This window comes from Procambarus clarkii, chromosome 84, assembly GCF_040958095.1.
Source record: "Procambarus clarkii isolate CNS0578487 chromosome 84, FALCON_Pclarkii_2.0, whole genome shotgun sequence".
Taxonomy (NCBI): Eukaryota; Metazoa; Arthropoda; class Malacostraca; order Decapoda; family Cambaridae; genus Procambarus; species Procambarus clarkii.
In genome coordinates, this window is record NC_091233.1 from 21,849,480 (window position 1) to 21,865,438 (window position 15,959).

The following is a 15,959-nucleotide window of genomic DNA, read 5'->3' on the forward strand; positions in this document are numbered from 1 at the left end:
ATACTATTCTGTAGGAAAACAAGATGGCCAATAATTGGCAACAGGAAAATGACCCTTGCCCTAATTACCCTGGCTGCCACTTGGTTTTAGACTAGGTATCCCAGGATCCCAGCCATCCACCCTTCTCAGTGACACACTGGCATGGCTGTCCCCAATTCCATGGGCAATAAGGGGACAACAGGACAGGAAGGAGGAGCTACTACTTTGGCACACAAAAAGTGACATTTCATTATACTCAGTGCTGTATTTATGTTCTCACCCTCTTACTAGCTCCCAAGAGCATACTCATAACAGGACCTCGTAGGAGAACGATGTATCGGGAATAAAGGACCACAGGACGAGAAGCAACATAAAAGCTGTGAAAGGGCTGACTAGTGAGGAAGAAATGCAGAAACCATGCTCCTGCACATGCACATGCATGAACAGCTATGGTGTGGGCCACAGAAGAGGCACAAGCATCCAACCCCACAGGGACATTGCCAGAAACAGTCTGGAGGAAAGTAGGTGACAAAATGGTGAAAAATTCTGCCTATGTGGCTAACCATTAGTGCAACAGAGAAGACATCTACACTGGCAAAATGGTTTACCACTTTCAAAATGGAAGGACCAGTCATGTTACACAATCTCATAAATCGTTCCGGTTCGATCCCCGGTGGAGGTGGAAACAAATGGGCAGAGTTTCTTTCATCCTGATGCCTCTGTTTATCTAGCAGTAAATACGTACCTGGGATTTATATAGTTGCTACAGGCTGCTTCATGGGGGTGTGTAACAAAAAATGGAGGCCTGGTTGAGGACCGGGCCGCAGGGACGCTAAGCCCTGAAATCACCTCAAGATAGCAGTAAATAGGTACATATCAAGGAGTTAACATTCCTGCACGGTGCATGGTGCCTTAAGGGGCTCGACTAGTGGTGCTCATAGCACCTTAAGGCATTTTTAGGTATAAGGAATGATTTAAAACTCTCATGGGGTACATGAGGCTCACATCCTGTTCCTCGGGACTCCAGTAACCACACACCATCTTGATGGAAAAATTGTGTGCATCCCTCCTGGTTGTGAGAGCCTCAGTACTGCCAGAGCAGCCAAGCCTGGCACATGCAGCTCCAGCTCACAGCACAACTGCACAAGTAGGGGCCACACTACCACTTAATAATGATGAATAAAATAAGTCACTGCAATTATTTTGGGATGATAGTGTCACAGATGATCTTGACTGTAATCAGAATTATGTACAAGGTTTAGATATGAACACAAGATATCTGCAAGTTATGATGTTCACAACAGGAGGCAGACATTCACAGCACACAGCTGAGGTTTGTGAATGGTCACATTGCACATCATGCAATGTGACCTCATGTTCCTTCTATGAGGAAAAAATTGTAGCAAATCATTGCTATGTAATCTGCTACAGTACTGCAAATGCAATAGCATATTATATGATGCAAAAAATCACTTTGCAAATTTTAAAATATCTTTTAACACCTCGGTTATATGCACTTGTAACGGTTCTATTGTTACGTAAAGTATGGTGACAAATAAACACAGACACTTAGATACTATATATATATTTGGTCGAATATACAGAAGTACACAGGTGATACTTTGGTGTGAGTTGAGCGCACTGAGCGTCGGTACAGTATCTCGCAAGTGTCTGCTCTAGACCACACTTGAAAGTAGACTCTGGTTAGTGTTTGCTATTCTGCTGCTTATATGCTTGGGCAACGCCTCACCTCATTCATCTCCAAAGGTTGACAGGAATATTAACAATGGAGCGAGTATATTATTGGGATAATCTACTCGCTACAGAACTCCCCCTCCCAGGGGATGAAAGGAAAAATACTTGATCAAGGAACTTAGCTGGTCGGTGAATTGTACGCCCTGCTCGCGTTACATAACCATCAAAGTTAACTTCCTCCTCTTCGCTGATGTCATCTAATTGGGGTCGTAGGGTGGGAGGTCGCACAGGATCAGGTTGTGGTGCGGCTGGTAACTGGGTTTGTAGGGTGGGAGGTCGTACAGGATCGTCCGTTGTCGTAGGTGGCGGTGCTGCTGGTAACTGTGGTCGAAAAGTGAACTGCGTAGTCGGCGGATGTGTCTCTGGATTTAGCAGTGTCGCAGACGTTGAGACGAAGCCTGGAGCAGAGCAGAGAGCTGAGTGAGGCCGGAGTCGTGGAGCTCTATGTGGGAGAGCGTGGCGGCTCGATTGAGAATTGTGAGTGTCTAAACTCGGGGAGCGAGAGCGTGGCGGCTCGATGCGGTCGTAGTCTGCTGTCTGCTCTGTGTCGAAGCTGTAGCGTCTTGGGTTGATTAGGACTGTACATGCCGAGTACTACATTGTTGACTGTGGAAATTGTAGTCTGGTACCAAAAGATGTAGGCAGTGTGTGGACAAGCTCGGTGTAGCAGGAGAGAAGAATGTGCATAATTGTTGCGTCCTTGGGTCGCTGGTGGAGCATTTAGATCCGGGGCGGATGGGCTCGGGCACCAGGACATTAGGAGGTAATGTAGGCACGTAGTTAGGACAACGAGGTAATCACTGCTAGAGCTGAATTGTCCTGGAGGCGACGAAGAGTCGGAAACGCAAGCTGTAAGTCCTGTACTGCGCAAAGTGCTTGAGTCGGCAGAGTATCAGAATGCAGTGAACGTGTAGATGAATCTGACGAAAGAGCAGTTTTCGTGGGCGCCCCTGTAGAACAAGCAGTGCCCTGGTAGCGACGGAGAGTCGGCAGGACAGGCTGTAGATCACCCATTATGTAGTTACTGATGAAGCTGCCAGATGAGTGAGTAGTGATCGTGGAGCAGCAAGCCGTAGTAGATGAAAATGCAGAGATGATCGCGATGAAAATCATAGCTATGGCAAGGGTGTTGGCAACGTTCCATGACAGGTGGCTGCGGTCCACAGCAAGCAGCAGCAGTGGAGGTCCAGTGAGAGTCCATGTTGTAGTCCATCGTGGCTGGGTGTCGTCGAAACTCTCTGGGGTCACCAATGTAACGGTTCTATTGTTACGTAAAGTATGGTGACAAATAAACACAGACACTTAGATACTATATATATATAGTATAGTATAACACGGTGAGGTGTTGCCCAAGCATATAAGCAGCAGAATAGCAAACACTAACCAGAGTCTACTTTCAAGTGTGGTCTAGAGCAGACACTTGCGAGATACTGTACCGACGCTCAGTGCGCTCAACTCACACCAAAGTATCACCTGTGTACTTCTGTATACTTCTATATAACAATGGAGCGAGTATATTATTGGGATAATCTACTCGCTACACACTCAATCTGTTTCAAATTCTGCCTTGCTGTATGTGCTATTATAGCAACAAAGGATGCAATATATTATAATAAGGAAAGAAATGGTATAAGTGAATTCATATTTATTTTTTAGTTAACTCGTCAATGATTTTAACAGATGAGGGCACCAGAGACCAAGAAAAAGAGTTGTCGTTTCTAGCAGACAGCAGGTGCGTAGAAGAGAGAGCGACTCTGGAGAGGGCCAGGCAGGAGGTGGCAGCAGAGAGGAAATTGCTGCAACAGGAGCGACACTCCTTCACAGAAGCTACCATCAGACTCAACAGAGAAGTGAGTAGTAAATGATTGTAGCAGTAACTAACAAGGTGGTGGTATGTGGCAGATGTTTTACAATTTATTGTGGTCTGTGGCAGATGTTTTACAGTTTATTGTGTCTGTGGCAGATGTTTTAAAATTTGGTGTGGTCTGTGGCAGATGATTAACAATTTATTGTGGTCTGTGGCAGATGTTTTACAGTTTATTGTGGTCTGTGGCAGATGTTTTAAAATTTGGTGTGGTCTGTGGCAGATGATTAACAATTTATTGTGGTCTGTGGCAGATGTTTTACAGTTTATTGTGGTCTGTGGCAGATGTTTTAAAATTTGGTGTGGTCTGTGGCAGATGTTTTACAATTTATTGTGGTCTGTGGCAGATGTTTTAAAATTTGGTGTGGTCTGTGGCAGATGTTTTACAATTTGGTGTGGTCTGTGGCAGATGTTTTACAATTTGTTGTGGTCTGTGGCATATGTTTTACAATTTGTTGTGGTCTGTGGCATATGTTTTACAATTTGGTGTGGTCTGTGGCATATGTTTTACAATTTGTTGTGGTCTGTGGCAGATGTTTTACAATTTGTTGTGGTCTGTGGCATATGTTTTACAATTTGTTGTGGTCTTGAGGTTATCTTGAGATGATTTTGGGGCTTTAGTGTCCCCGCGGCCCGGTCCTCGACCAGGCCTCCACCCCCAGGAAGCAGCCCGTGACAGCTGACTAACACCCAGGTACCTATTTTACTGCTAGGTAACAGGGGCATAGGGTGCAAGAAACTCTGCCCATTGTTTCTCGCCGGCGCCTGGGATCGAACCCAGGACCACAGGATCACAAGTCCAGTGTGCTGTCCGCTCGGCCGACCGGCTCCCGTCTGTGGCAGATGTTTTACAATTTCGTGTGGTCTGTGGCAGATGTTTTAAAACTGCCACAGACCACAGGAACATTGTAGGCATATTAGGTAGCATTTGTAACAAAAGATTTCACTTGAGCTGTGCAGATTTAGCTACACACTTGTTTATGCTATTACGGCAACACTATGCAAACAGATGAGAAATATACTGGATATTTTACAATGACAGACCTATATGGGCAAATCTAACCAACGTGATAAGAGACATGTCTGAGGCAAATAGCCTATCTTGAGGTTATCTTGAGAGGATTATGGGGGCTTAGCGTCCCTGTGGCCCGGTCCTCGACCAGGCCTCCTTTTTGTTACACACCTCCCAGGAAGCAGCCCGTAGCAGCTGTCTAACTCCCAGGTACCTATTTACTGCTAGGTAACATGGGCATCAGGGTGAAAGAAACATTTTGCCCATTTGTCTCCGCCTCCACCGGGGATAGAACCCAGAACCTCAGGACTACGAATCTGAGGCGCTGTCCACCCAGCTGTCAGGCGCCTAGCATTCATAGATAAACTATCAGCCATATTTGCAGATTGTGGAAAAAAAACAAAACACATTGGCCAATGAACTAAACTCAAGAAGAAGTACAGTAGTTTAGAGTCACAATAACAGTCACTGAATGCAGTGGCTCCCTAGCACCTTAATACTCCTGGGGAGAAACGTTTTTGTACTGTTCTCCGAGCCGGTGTAGTATGGTGGTCCTGCCTGACTACTGTACATGTTCCTGACCTGTACACAGGGGATCCCACCTTAGGGAATACCCAAATGAGATAGCTTAGAAACAGGCATTGAACTGCACAATAGGAGGGAAGTATCTCAATCCTTAATAAACATACAAATTTTTAAATTATTTAATAAAACTGATGTTGGAAGGATTGAAGGCATTGATACAATCAATGGTACAGTATAATCAATTCTGGTACAGTATATACTGTAGTATGGATATGTATGAAAAATAATGTGAAAGTATTATGATTACAATTAGCACTTGATATAATATTTTGAGACATATTTGTTGTTCCATTGTTGTAAATTAAGAGAGTTTAATTCCTCCCAGAGGGCAGCATTTGAGGCTGAGAAGGTGGAACTGCTGAGAAGACAGTTTCTGCAGGAGTTGCCGTCAACACTGAACGACACGTGTGTTGATGCCACGGTAAGTGGCTATTTCAGTTCAACATAGGTATTACTGCACTCGTTCATCTTCATCAGAACTACAGGGGGTATAACTGCACTCATTCATCTTCATCAGAACTACAGGGGGTATAACTGCACTCGTTCATCTTCATCAGAACTACAGGGGGTATAACTGCACTCATTCATCTTCATCAGAACTACAGGGGGTATAACTGCACTCATTCATCTTCATCAGAACTACAGGGGGTATAACTGCACTCGTTCATCTTCATCAGAACTACAGGGGGTATAACTGCACTCGTTCATCTTCATCAGAACTACAGGGGGGGTATAACTGCACTCATTCATCTTCATCAGAACTACAGGGGGTATAACTGCACTCGTTCATCTTCATCAGAACTACAGGGGGTATAACTGCACTCATTCATCTTCATCAGAACTACAGGGGGTATAACTGCACTCATTCATCTTCATCAGAACTACAGGGGGGGTATAACTGCACTCATTCATCTTCATCAGAACTACAGGGGGGGTATAACTGCACTCGTTCATCTTCATCAGAACTACAGGGGGTATAACTGCACTCGTTCATCTTCATCAGAACTACAGGGGGTATAACTGCACTCGTTCATCTTCATCAGAACTACAGGGGGTATAACTGCACTCGTTCATCTTCATCAGAACTACAGGGGGGGTATAACTGCACTCGTTCATCTTCATCAGAACTACAAGGGGTATAACTGCACTCGTTCATCTTCATCAGAACTACAGGGGGGGTATAACTGCACTTCTTCAGTTATATATGATTTCGTGGCTTGGCGTCCCTGCGGCCTGGTCCTTGACCAGGCCTCCTTTTTGTCACACATCCCCAGGGAGCAACCCGTAGCAGCTGTCTAACTCCCAGGTATCTATTTACTGCTAGATGAATAGGGGCATCAAGGTGAAAGAAACTGCCCATTTGTTTTTACCTCGACCGAGAATCGAACCCAGTCCCTTCGATTGTGTGTGTGAGTGTGTGTGTGTCGGGAGTGGTGGGTAATTACCTAAGTGTAGTTACCGGATGAGCAGTACACTCATTCTGGTCTTCCCAGTACTGTCATATAATACTTTGAAACTACTAACGGTTTTGGCCTCCACCATACCCTGAGGTTACCCCGAGATGTTTTCGGAGCTCAGCATCCTTGCGGCCCGGTCGACGACCGGACCGTGGGGACACCAAGCTCCGAAATTATCTCAAGGTAACCTCAAGGTATGTTGGAGGTATCCTCGGCCGAGAATCGAACACATGCCCTTCGATTGTGTGTGTGTGTGTGTGTGTGTGTGTGTGTGTGTGTGTGTACTCACCTAATTGTGCTTGCGGGGGTTGAGCTCTGGCTCTTTGGTGTCTGTGTGTGTGTATATGTTGGGAATGGTGTGGGTAATTACCTAAGTGTAGTTACCGGATGAGCGGTACACTCATTCCTGTCTTTCCAGTACTGTCGTGTAATACTTTGAAACTACTGACGGTTTTGGCCTCCACCATACCTTGAGGTTACCTTGAGATGTGTTTGGGGCTTAGCGTCCCCGCGGCCCGATCGACGACCAGGCCTCCTCGTTGCTGGACTGGTCAACCAGGCTGTTGGACGTGGCTGCTTGCAGCCTGACATATGAATTATAGCCTGGTTGATCAGGTATCCTTTGGAGGTTACCTCGCTTGTTCCACCATTTACCACTCTGCAAAAGTGAATTTTGTTATGTTTCTTCAGGAGCTTTGTTTAGTTAGCTTAAATCTACGACCTCTTGTTCTTGAAGTTTCGAGGTCTCAAGAATTCTTACTTATCAATTTTGTCTATTTCCATATGTGAGTGGGTGGGTGAGTGTCGGTTGTCTTCCTGGGAGTAGTGCAGCTAAAAGATAACATAGAGAGTGGCACCTCTCACAAGTCCTCAGTGACCCACAAAATCACACGATTTGAACAGGACCAGATTGTGTTTTCTGTGTTGGTGGGATGGGGTCAGACCAGTGTGTTGTTGGTGGAGGGAGGGTGGGAAGGGTTTATTCATGCAACACATTACAAATGGCTGACTATTATTAGTTGCATTACAAATGGCTGACTATTATTACAGTACATCTGTATTTCCATTTATAAATTCATGTAATAAGATCCCTTCACTCTTCAAAAACACCCAATGTTGACAAGCAGGATAGCCCCATCATTCAAGATAAATAATACAGTACTATATGCTGTGTTTTTTAATATTACATGTCCCAAAATGTTTATTTTGTGATGATTTTTGGTGGTCCGGGAACACATGCCCCATTTATAGCATTACTGTACTCCTATGGGAAAGCTTGTTCCATGTTCCGAATAAATGTTTTATGAACACCTTTTCGGAATGTAACTCATTCATAGTTGGGGGACTCCCTGTATTTATATTAAATATTAATAAATCAGAGGAACATTACATGAATTCTTTTTTTTTTCAGGAGACTTCCTTACACTGAAGACCACTTGTTTGGTCCAGTAGTATAGCAATATACGTTTTTAACTCAGTCAAGAATCTTGGATTCGCTCCCCAGGCAGGCGGGACAGAAATGGTCGGACACATTTCCATTCACATGAGGCCTCTGTTCAATTAGCAATAACTGGGTACTTGGGAGATAGGCAACTGTTGTGGGTTGCATCCTGGGGGAAGGTCAGTAGTTGGCTCAAGGGGAGATTTCAATAAGTACAGGCTTCCTGTTCCCAGACAACAGAAATAATTATATTTCACTACAGTACAGTACAGTACTATGAAATGTAATTTTGGGAACCCTGTATTTATCAAGCATGTGCTATTTGTAAACCATTTTATACTAGACTGTTATATTTTCTTTTATTAGGACAGCAGTGGTAGTCTATCAAGTGGGAGTATTGGCGATGCGTTTGACTCTCTGCAGCGAATAGTAGCTGTGCCGAACATTACCCCACCACGTGGCACTGTCACTTTTGCTCACGACTCGCCAGTTATTTTGGGCCCCACTAGCCTGCCAAAACAGCAGCAGCAGTAAGTCCTTAATTGTTGTAGAAATACTGTAATACTAATTTTGACTTGTTTTAACATAAGTTTTGATATGTAGTTTGTAGTGGTCTAAAATGCCGAGTTATTGCCGAGCTCGCTCATTCTACCGTACACTGTAGTTCTCTCTTGCAGAGTTGTAGATGAATAAAACAATTTAAGCAAGAAGGTGGTGGATGCCAAAACCATTAGTTGTTTTAAAATGTCATATGACAAAGATTATAGGGCAGATGGGACACCATGATTGTAGCTCTCATCCTGTAACTACACTCGGGTAATTACTGTGTGTCATGAAGCATGCACCATAGTCAGGCAGGATGATATACAGCATCGGTACCACAGGAATCTTTCCATACAATGCTGCATCAAGTGTGAGGGAGTCACTGGAGAAGATACCAATCCAGTGAGCAACATTGGTTCATGTTGCTCATTCATCGGCTTCAATTATCTGTTCCCTTTTCTATAAAGAGTCAAAGACAGTCTTACTGTGCACCCTACTGGTTTAGGCTTTATCATAGTTTGTGGAGAGATGTGCACAAGAGTTGCTCTCTCCTTTATAGAAGTTGATAATCTGGCTTCAGGGGTTCTACTTTTTACTGTGGTTAAGGGCAGCAGCCCAGTTTACCTGTATCTGGTCGAGGTGGTCTAGGTTTTGTCACTTAGTCATTGCTTGTGCCGAGGCATGTAGGGTGAGAGAGAACCATGTGGTGTATGATGGCAGAATATCAACTGGAGTTAGTGACAGAGAGGCATCAGTATTGGTTTTGGCATTTACCCTGTTGATTTCACCCAAGGGAATGGAAGGAGTGTTGTTAGTGGATAGCTACATTTAACTTTCCATTGCAATGGTCTGCTTATACAGCTTCTATTAAACTTAGGTTGCGAATGCAGACACTTTTGTATTGGAAGAGAGAAGAAATGAGGAATACATGATCAAAATATAAAATTCTCTGGAAGAGAGAGGGGGCAGGCAAGGACATACAAGGCATAGGCATAGGCAAGGCAAGGCATAGATGGTACATAAACAAATGAACACTGGTGGATACTAAATAGCCAAAAACCCACATGGACATTAGACATAATTTTTTCAGTGTCGGAGAAGTGAATTAATTTAAATGCACTAAAAAGTGTACTGGTGGTATTGGCGGAGGCAGACCTCATTTACAGCTACAGAAGTAGATATGACAGGTTTGGATTCTTCACACCAGTAAGTGGAAGGTTGAAAGACAGGACCAAAGGCCTGAAGCTTCTTCCCTGCCAGAATAAATAAGGTAGTACACAGGTAACTTCATGAGGGGTGGACTCGGGGTTTTTAGTTTATACCTGTAAATAGACCCGACTGTCATTACTGGCTGAATTGATACCATCTCAAGTGACTTCCAGTGCACCATATGTAATCCTGCAGTAACTTATATTAAGATCCCCTAAGGCATTAGTGGCCAATGTCATTTTGTCTCAAGTTACGTGATTCTTAATACACAGTGGATCACTTATCAAGGAGTGGTAGAATGATCTGCTTACATAGGCACTTTTCATAAACTTGGTCTGATTTTTGTGTGAGCATGTTATAATTTGTGTGTTTCACAGTGTACAGTACTTTATTAACTGTAGTAAGAGTTAATAATACAACATTTAACTGATTTTAGTTTCATGCACAGTTTGTAAGTTGGGATATTAACTAATAATCTTTAAGGGTTAATGTTTGTATACTAAAAATCTTGCTTATTTTTTCTCTTATTTTAGTGATTCTAAAAAAGGACAAGGATCTTCGAGAAGACTATGAATAATAGTAAGTTGCTTTTACTGTTGGGAAGAGATTTTTAATATATAAATACAAAAGGTCCCTGAGATATAAATGTCTGACCTATGAACACTCATACTTATAAACCATATACAATACAGGTAGATAGTACTGTACAAACAAAATTTTTCTGTGTCAGTTCTTTCCTTCACAGCACCTCACACTTTTTTTCATAGGAAGACAGCACTTATTCTCTCCAGCCAAGTTACCGAGCTCCCAGGTAACTTGCTCTCAATTTCTCTGTTTTGTGCGGGTGATACGCTGGGCTTTCGGACTTCATATGCATTTAATCGTGTGGAGAATTCTATTGCGAACACATTGATATCAAATTGGAAAACCTAGGATGAGAATTGAGATGACAAAGTTGAAAAGAGTATACACTTTTCAGTATTACCGTCCTCTCTAATTGACGGCCCTGTGCTCCACCCTGCTCTCATCACCTGCATTCATCACATCAGCGGGTGGAGCGCGCCACAGTTTTTGACATTATATGCATATACTCTTGTTGGGAAGTTTATTGCGAACACATTGATACCAAAATGAAAGACCTAGGACGAAAATTGAGGTGACCAAAGTGAAAAGAGTGTACACATTTTATCGCTCTTGCGGGCTCTCGGGTAACTTTCTCTCACTTTCTGTTTGCTGCAGTGGTAAGCTGGGCTTCACGTGCATTTAATCGTCTAGAGAATTCTATTGGAAACACATGGATATCAAATTGGAAAACCTAGGATAAGGTGACAAAGTTGAAAAGAGTATACACTTTTCAGTATTACCGCGAGCTCCGGTCGGCCGAGCGGACAGCACGCTGGACTTGTGATCCTGTGGTCCCGGGTTCGATCCCAGGTGCCGGCGAGAAACAATGAGCAGAGTTTCTTTCACCCTATGCCCCTGTTACCTAGCAGTAAAATAGGTACCTGGGTGTTTGTTAGTCAGCTGTCATGGGCTGCTTCCTGGGGGTGGAGGCCTGGTCGAGGACCGGGCCGCGGGGACACTAAAGCCCCGAAATCATCTCAAGATAACCTCCCGCGGAACGTCCAAAACCATTAGAGTAGAAGAAATGCTCGCTTGCCCAAAGCGCTAAAGTGTTAAGGGCAAGAAAACAAAAGAAACAAAAATGGACTCATTACAGGAAGAGGTCTAACCCTCAAACATACCAGCAATATAAATAAGCATGAAACAACTACACAGCAGTGAGAAGGGAGGCAGAAAGAAGCTTTGAGAAAGGGATAGAAGACACATCTAAAAGAAAATATGACCTATTCAATAAAATCGTGAAAAGCAAATTGCCAGTAGAAGTTAAAGCCCAGAGATTAAGAATGGCAAACAGATTCACAGAGACTGATAAACAGACATTTAGTCTTACACAGAGTTTTTGTATGTATTAATATATTTAGTTCTGTACATAATGTAACCAAAAATCTTTAAAAACGCCCCCTTAAGCCAGTTTCAAAGTTACTTGATAAGACCTTGTCTCTACAATGGTGAATAAAAATTGTGGTGAGTAAAAATGGTTTGTTGAATTTTTTCCTCCATTGAAAAGGCCTTTCCTGAAGGGTCGAACAGTGGTACCCTGTTGCTAGTCACATCAGCCCTTGCGAGTCATTAAAAGTCTACTGGGAACCTGAGGTTAAAACCAGAGAGCAGGGGATACACCCTCTACGAGAAATCAAGCCTTCGGAAAGAAGCAAAGCAAAACAGACAAGAGCAAGGTCAAAAATGAGTAAAAATAATAAATGAAAATAAAAGAAAATCCCACAATTCAGCCAGTGTTGTGGCAGCATTACTGGAGGTACTGGCTCTCATGTCAACACACCTTCAAGTCATTTGCCTGATGTCAGCCACTACTGACTGCTCCATTGAGTTGCCAGTTCTTTGAGTCTCAAATTATTTTTCTGTGGTGCTGGGGGTGTGGGAAGGGCATTTGCTTTTGTATCATTCAAATCTTTAGCATTTGCTCCCCATGTGTGTGTATGCCTCATTTGTGGACTTGGCAACAATTCACCTTGAGCTGCATGTATTTAAAGCTGCCTTTTCCCAGGTGCTTGCTGGTGTTGCCTCCCCTGCAATAAAAGGGTTACTTCGTTGGTGTGTGGGGGAGTGTTCGTTCCTGAGAGGTCATCCTCCTGAGGAGGGTGCCTCGTGCTGAGTAGTACAAAGATCTGTGATGCCTCTGTGAAACTCTTAGGATGAGGGCTTTCTTGGGTTGATCATTTAAAGGCATGCACTAGGGTCTGAACACTTGTCCATATAGCACACCACTGAGTTGCCCTTTGTAGCAAAGTTTTACCTCAGAGCTGCACTTGATGTCATTTCTTTTCAGCGAACATCAATAGTACCTGGGTGTCCTGCTTGGTGTTTAACTTAGGCCCTAGCAAGCCCTTGTAGGTCTTTGATGTGGATCATTATTGAATGATGCACCAAGGGTATTACCCTGAGCTTGTGATGTTTGAGTTTGTTGGGTTTCTAAGCTGGAGCCTCCATCTGTTGATGCTCTTTGTTTTATTTTGTATTGACAAGGCTTCACAGATATCAGCCACTTTGGGGTTGTGTTTTGGATTTTGTTGTTTGCCACTTAGTGCTCAAGTGGTTGCCCCAAAACCGGATTTATGCTCACCCCACCGCTTCCTTCCACTGGCTGGCATGGTTTGCCAGACCTCTTTTGTATCATTCAACCCTGCTTTGCGCTGGGCTCAGGGATATCTGAGGGTTTCAGAGTCTGGGCTGTGATTGGCTATGGGTGTAGCTCAGCCTTTTCTGGGGATTGCTCCTTCCATGTTGGCAGCAAAGACAGTTGTGCCGTTGCTTCCTGCCAGAGTTCCGTAGCCTACTGTTTCTCTGGTGGGGTGTATTTGTTTCAGATCCTTTAGTGTGTAGTCTTCCTGTTTGACCAGTTTCTTCATTTGCAGCTTTCTCCTTTCTGGCAAAGAATGAGATGGTTGGCTTCCAAAGGGGTCCTTAGGTTACTGATTTATAGTTCATTCAGGCTGTAGTGCATCCGGATTTGACTGATTGATTTGAGCATCTTCCCTTTTGGGGGGTTTGGTCTTCTGGTCTCCTGTGCCTTTGTTGGCTTCCATTTTAGCTTCCTCTGTTGTTAGCAACAAGGAGCACCCCCCCCCCTTCAAAACCTGCATTGAGAGTAATGAAATGCCTCTTTCTGTGGAGTCTCAGTGACTCCCTGGGCTCCTCCCTACCTGCATGGTGAGTTGGTGGGCTTGTGTTTGGCTCGGGCCAATGAGTTTGTTGACATGGGAGCCAGTAACTCCAGTGGTAGGCTTTTAATTACTGATGTGCATTAATAGTAAGGAGCTATCTCAGTGTGGCTAGCAACAGGGGGGCCATTGAGGTCTCCCCCCCCCCCCCCCCTGTCACTACCCCTCCCAAGAAAGAGGCACTTCATTGCATTAAATGCTGTTTTTTATCAGGTTTGTCTCCTAAAATAAAATAAAAAGAATTTTTTTTCAGAAATACAAAATTGTGCCCAAAATAGTCTATATACAGTAATTTGTTACCTGATTTGTGATTTTGTTGACACCCTCTAGCATGCATAACAATTTGCCTTGTACATATTCTGAATGGTTTTTAATAACTTAACATTAATATTGGCATATATGCATATTTTCTAACATACTCAGTTTCGATATACTGTACTATATAAAATAAATGCTTTCAGTGATGTTTGCTGTAATGCACAAAGTCGAAAGGCTTCATGTGTCTTCCATCAGAAGTCTGCCCCAGCAAGTAGGGCGCCATCTCTCCCCCGACAAGTGGAAGTAGAAACACAAGCATTTGGTAATGGCGTGTCCAGTGGCGTCTGTCCTCTACGCACTCGGCCACACACCTTGGAAAGAGTAAATAGAAAATCCGTGTCGGGTATATCCACTCCAATTTACAGGAGCAGAAGTCAGAGCCGAGGTGATTTAACAAAGGAAGGTGCCCAAGGAAGCAACAAGTGTAATTTAATTAGCCAACCTTCACAAAGAGAAGCAGCCTTACTTTGCACTGTGAATTCAAATTTTTGTGATAAATATTCACACAACAGTGCCAATAAAGAATGTGTGAGTGGTTCATCTGCAGGTTATCAAAAGTACAAGTTTCACTGTGGTGTAAACCCAAAGACAACAAAATTAACCAAAAAATTACCTATGTCTATTAACAGGAAAGATGGAAAATATTCCGAAGAAGATCAGTATGAAGATACTCTTAATATTGATTTTTATACGAATGACCAAGATGGCAATAAATCGCTCAACACCCTTGAAACAGATCTCATGAACTTAATGGCAAAGATCACTCAACGACAAGAGGAACACGATTCAAAGTCGTTCGTTGATCTTCCTCCACCTTATGAAGAGCTCACACATCAACAGCCACCTCAGAGAAATACTCTTTCACTCTGCAACAGTGCTCCTGGGAGTTTGCGTGGAAGCAGGAGGGCGAGTCGAGATGTTGGCGTTCCGGGAGATTTTCTGAAAAGAATGCACAAACCAAAATCAAAAAAATCTAATAAATCATAATTACCATAGATAAAATGTAGTTAAATAACATTGCAATAGTTAAATGGAAATAAGGTGAGTTAGACTGAGATGATGTACTTATACCAAGATTGTACTTATCAGGATTACCCGGATACCCCCATACACAATAGACAATATAATGATGCAATATGGGCATCAGTCTTTGCAATAATGTTTTATTTTGAAGGCAGTAGTTTCATTACATGAGGTGCTTGAATGTTTACTTGAGAAAGATATTCTTGCAAGTTCCATTTGAATATATTTTACTGAGCAGCGTGTAAACTGGTGCTCATAGTCACTCTTATAATTCATAGTTTTCTATTTATTACAATCACTTGTATATTTATATTTGGTAGTTTTGTGTGTGTTCGACAGTTGGATATTTGTGCTTCTCGTATGTTTATATTTAGCCATTTTGTTTAATTTTTTTGAGAATTATATGTTTGATCCTTACTACGTACTGTAGATGGATTAATGGTCTAGCCTACAGATTGGTCACTGATAACAATATTTTGTAAATACTGTATTTTAACATGATTTCTGATACAATAGTTATTCCAAGGCTCAGGCATATGATAAACAATGTTTCTATAGCAACAATATGCAACCCATTCCTTTATGTATATTACATTCTTCCACTCGGTAGGGGTGACTACACAGGTTGTGGTAGACACCACTATAGCACTTAGTGCATGGGGTGATACCTTTTTCATACATATTCTCTCATTCCAATCACCTTGTATTGTTTTCCTTCTCAGCCTTTTCCCTACACATTACCCGTATTCAAACTCATTCTCTGTATATGCTTTATATCCTTATCACACCTTTACTGTACTTCATCCTTTACTAAATTGACCGTAGCCATCTTAACACCATATATTCTTCGGATATCTTCATTTATTCCATCATTACATTCAGCCTTATACATTACTGTACTAAAACCTCCCTTTTAGCATGTGTATTCATATAGTTTTTATGTTATTGCCCACCAAACATCACATAATAT

General features: G+C 42.8%; 1 protein-coding gene across 2 annotated transcripts in view; it reads left to right on the forward strand.

The window, feature by feature from the left end:
* Positions 1-15,086, forward strand: part of LOC123774893 (afadin- and alpha-actinin-binding protein B) — a 29,054-nt gene extending 13,968 nt beyond the window's left edge. For both annotated transcript variants that reach the window (XM_045769583.2, XM_045769584.2), the window contains exons 10-13: positions 3,415-3,584; positions 5,521-5,616; positions 8,460-8,623; positions 14,110-15,086. In XM_045769583.2, the coding sequence (XP_045625539.2) occupies positions 3,415-3,584; positions 5,521-5,616; positions 8,460-8,623; positions 14,110-14,953 (1,274 nt within the window). In that variant the 3' untranslated portion in view covers positions 14,954-15,086. The remainder of the gene's footprint in view (positions 1-3,414; positions 3,585-5,520; positions 5,617-8,459; positions 8,624-14,109) is intronic.
* Positions 15,087-15,959: the final 873 nt, after the last annotated feature.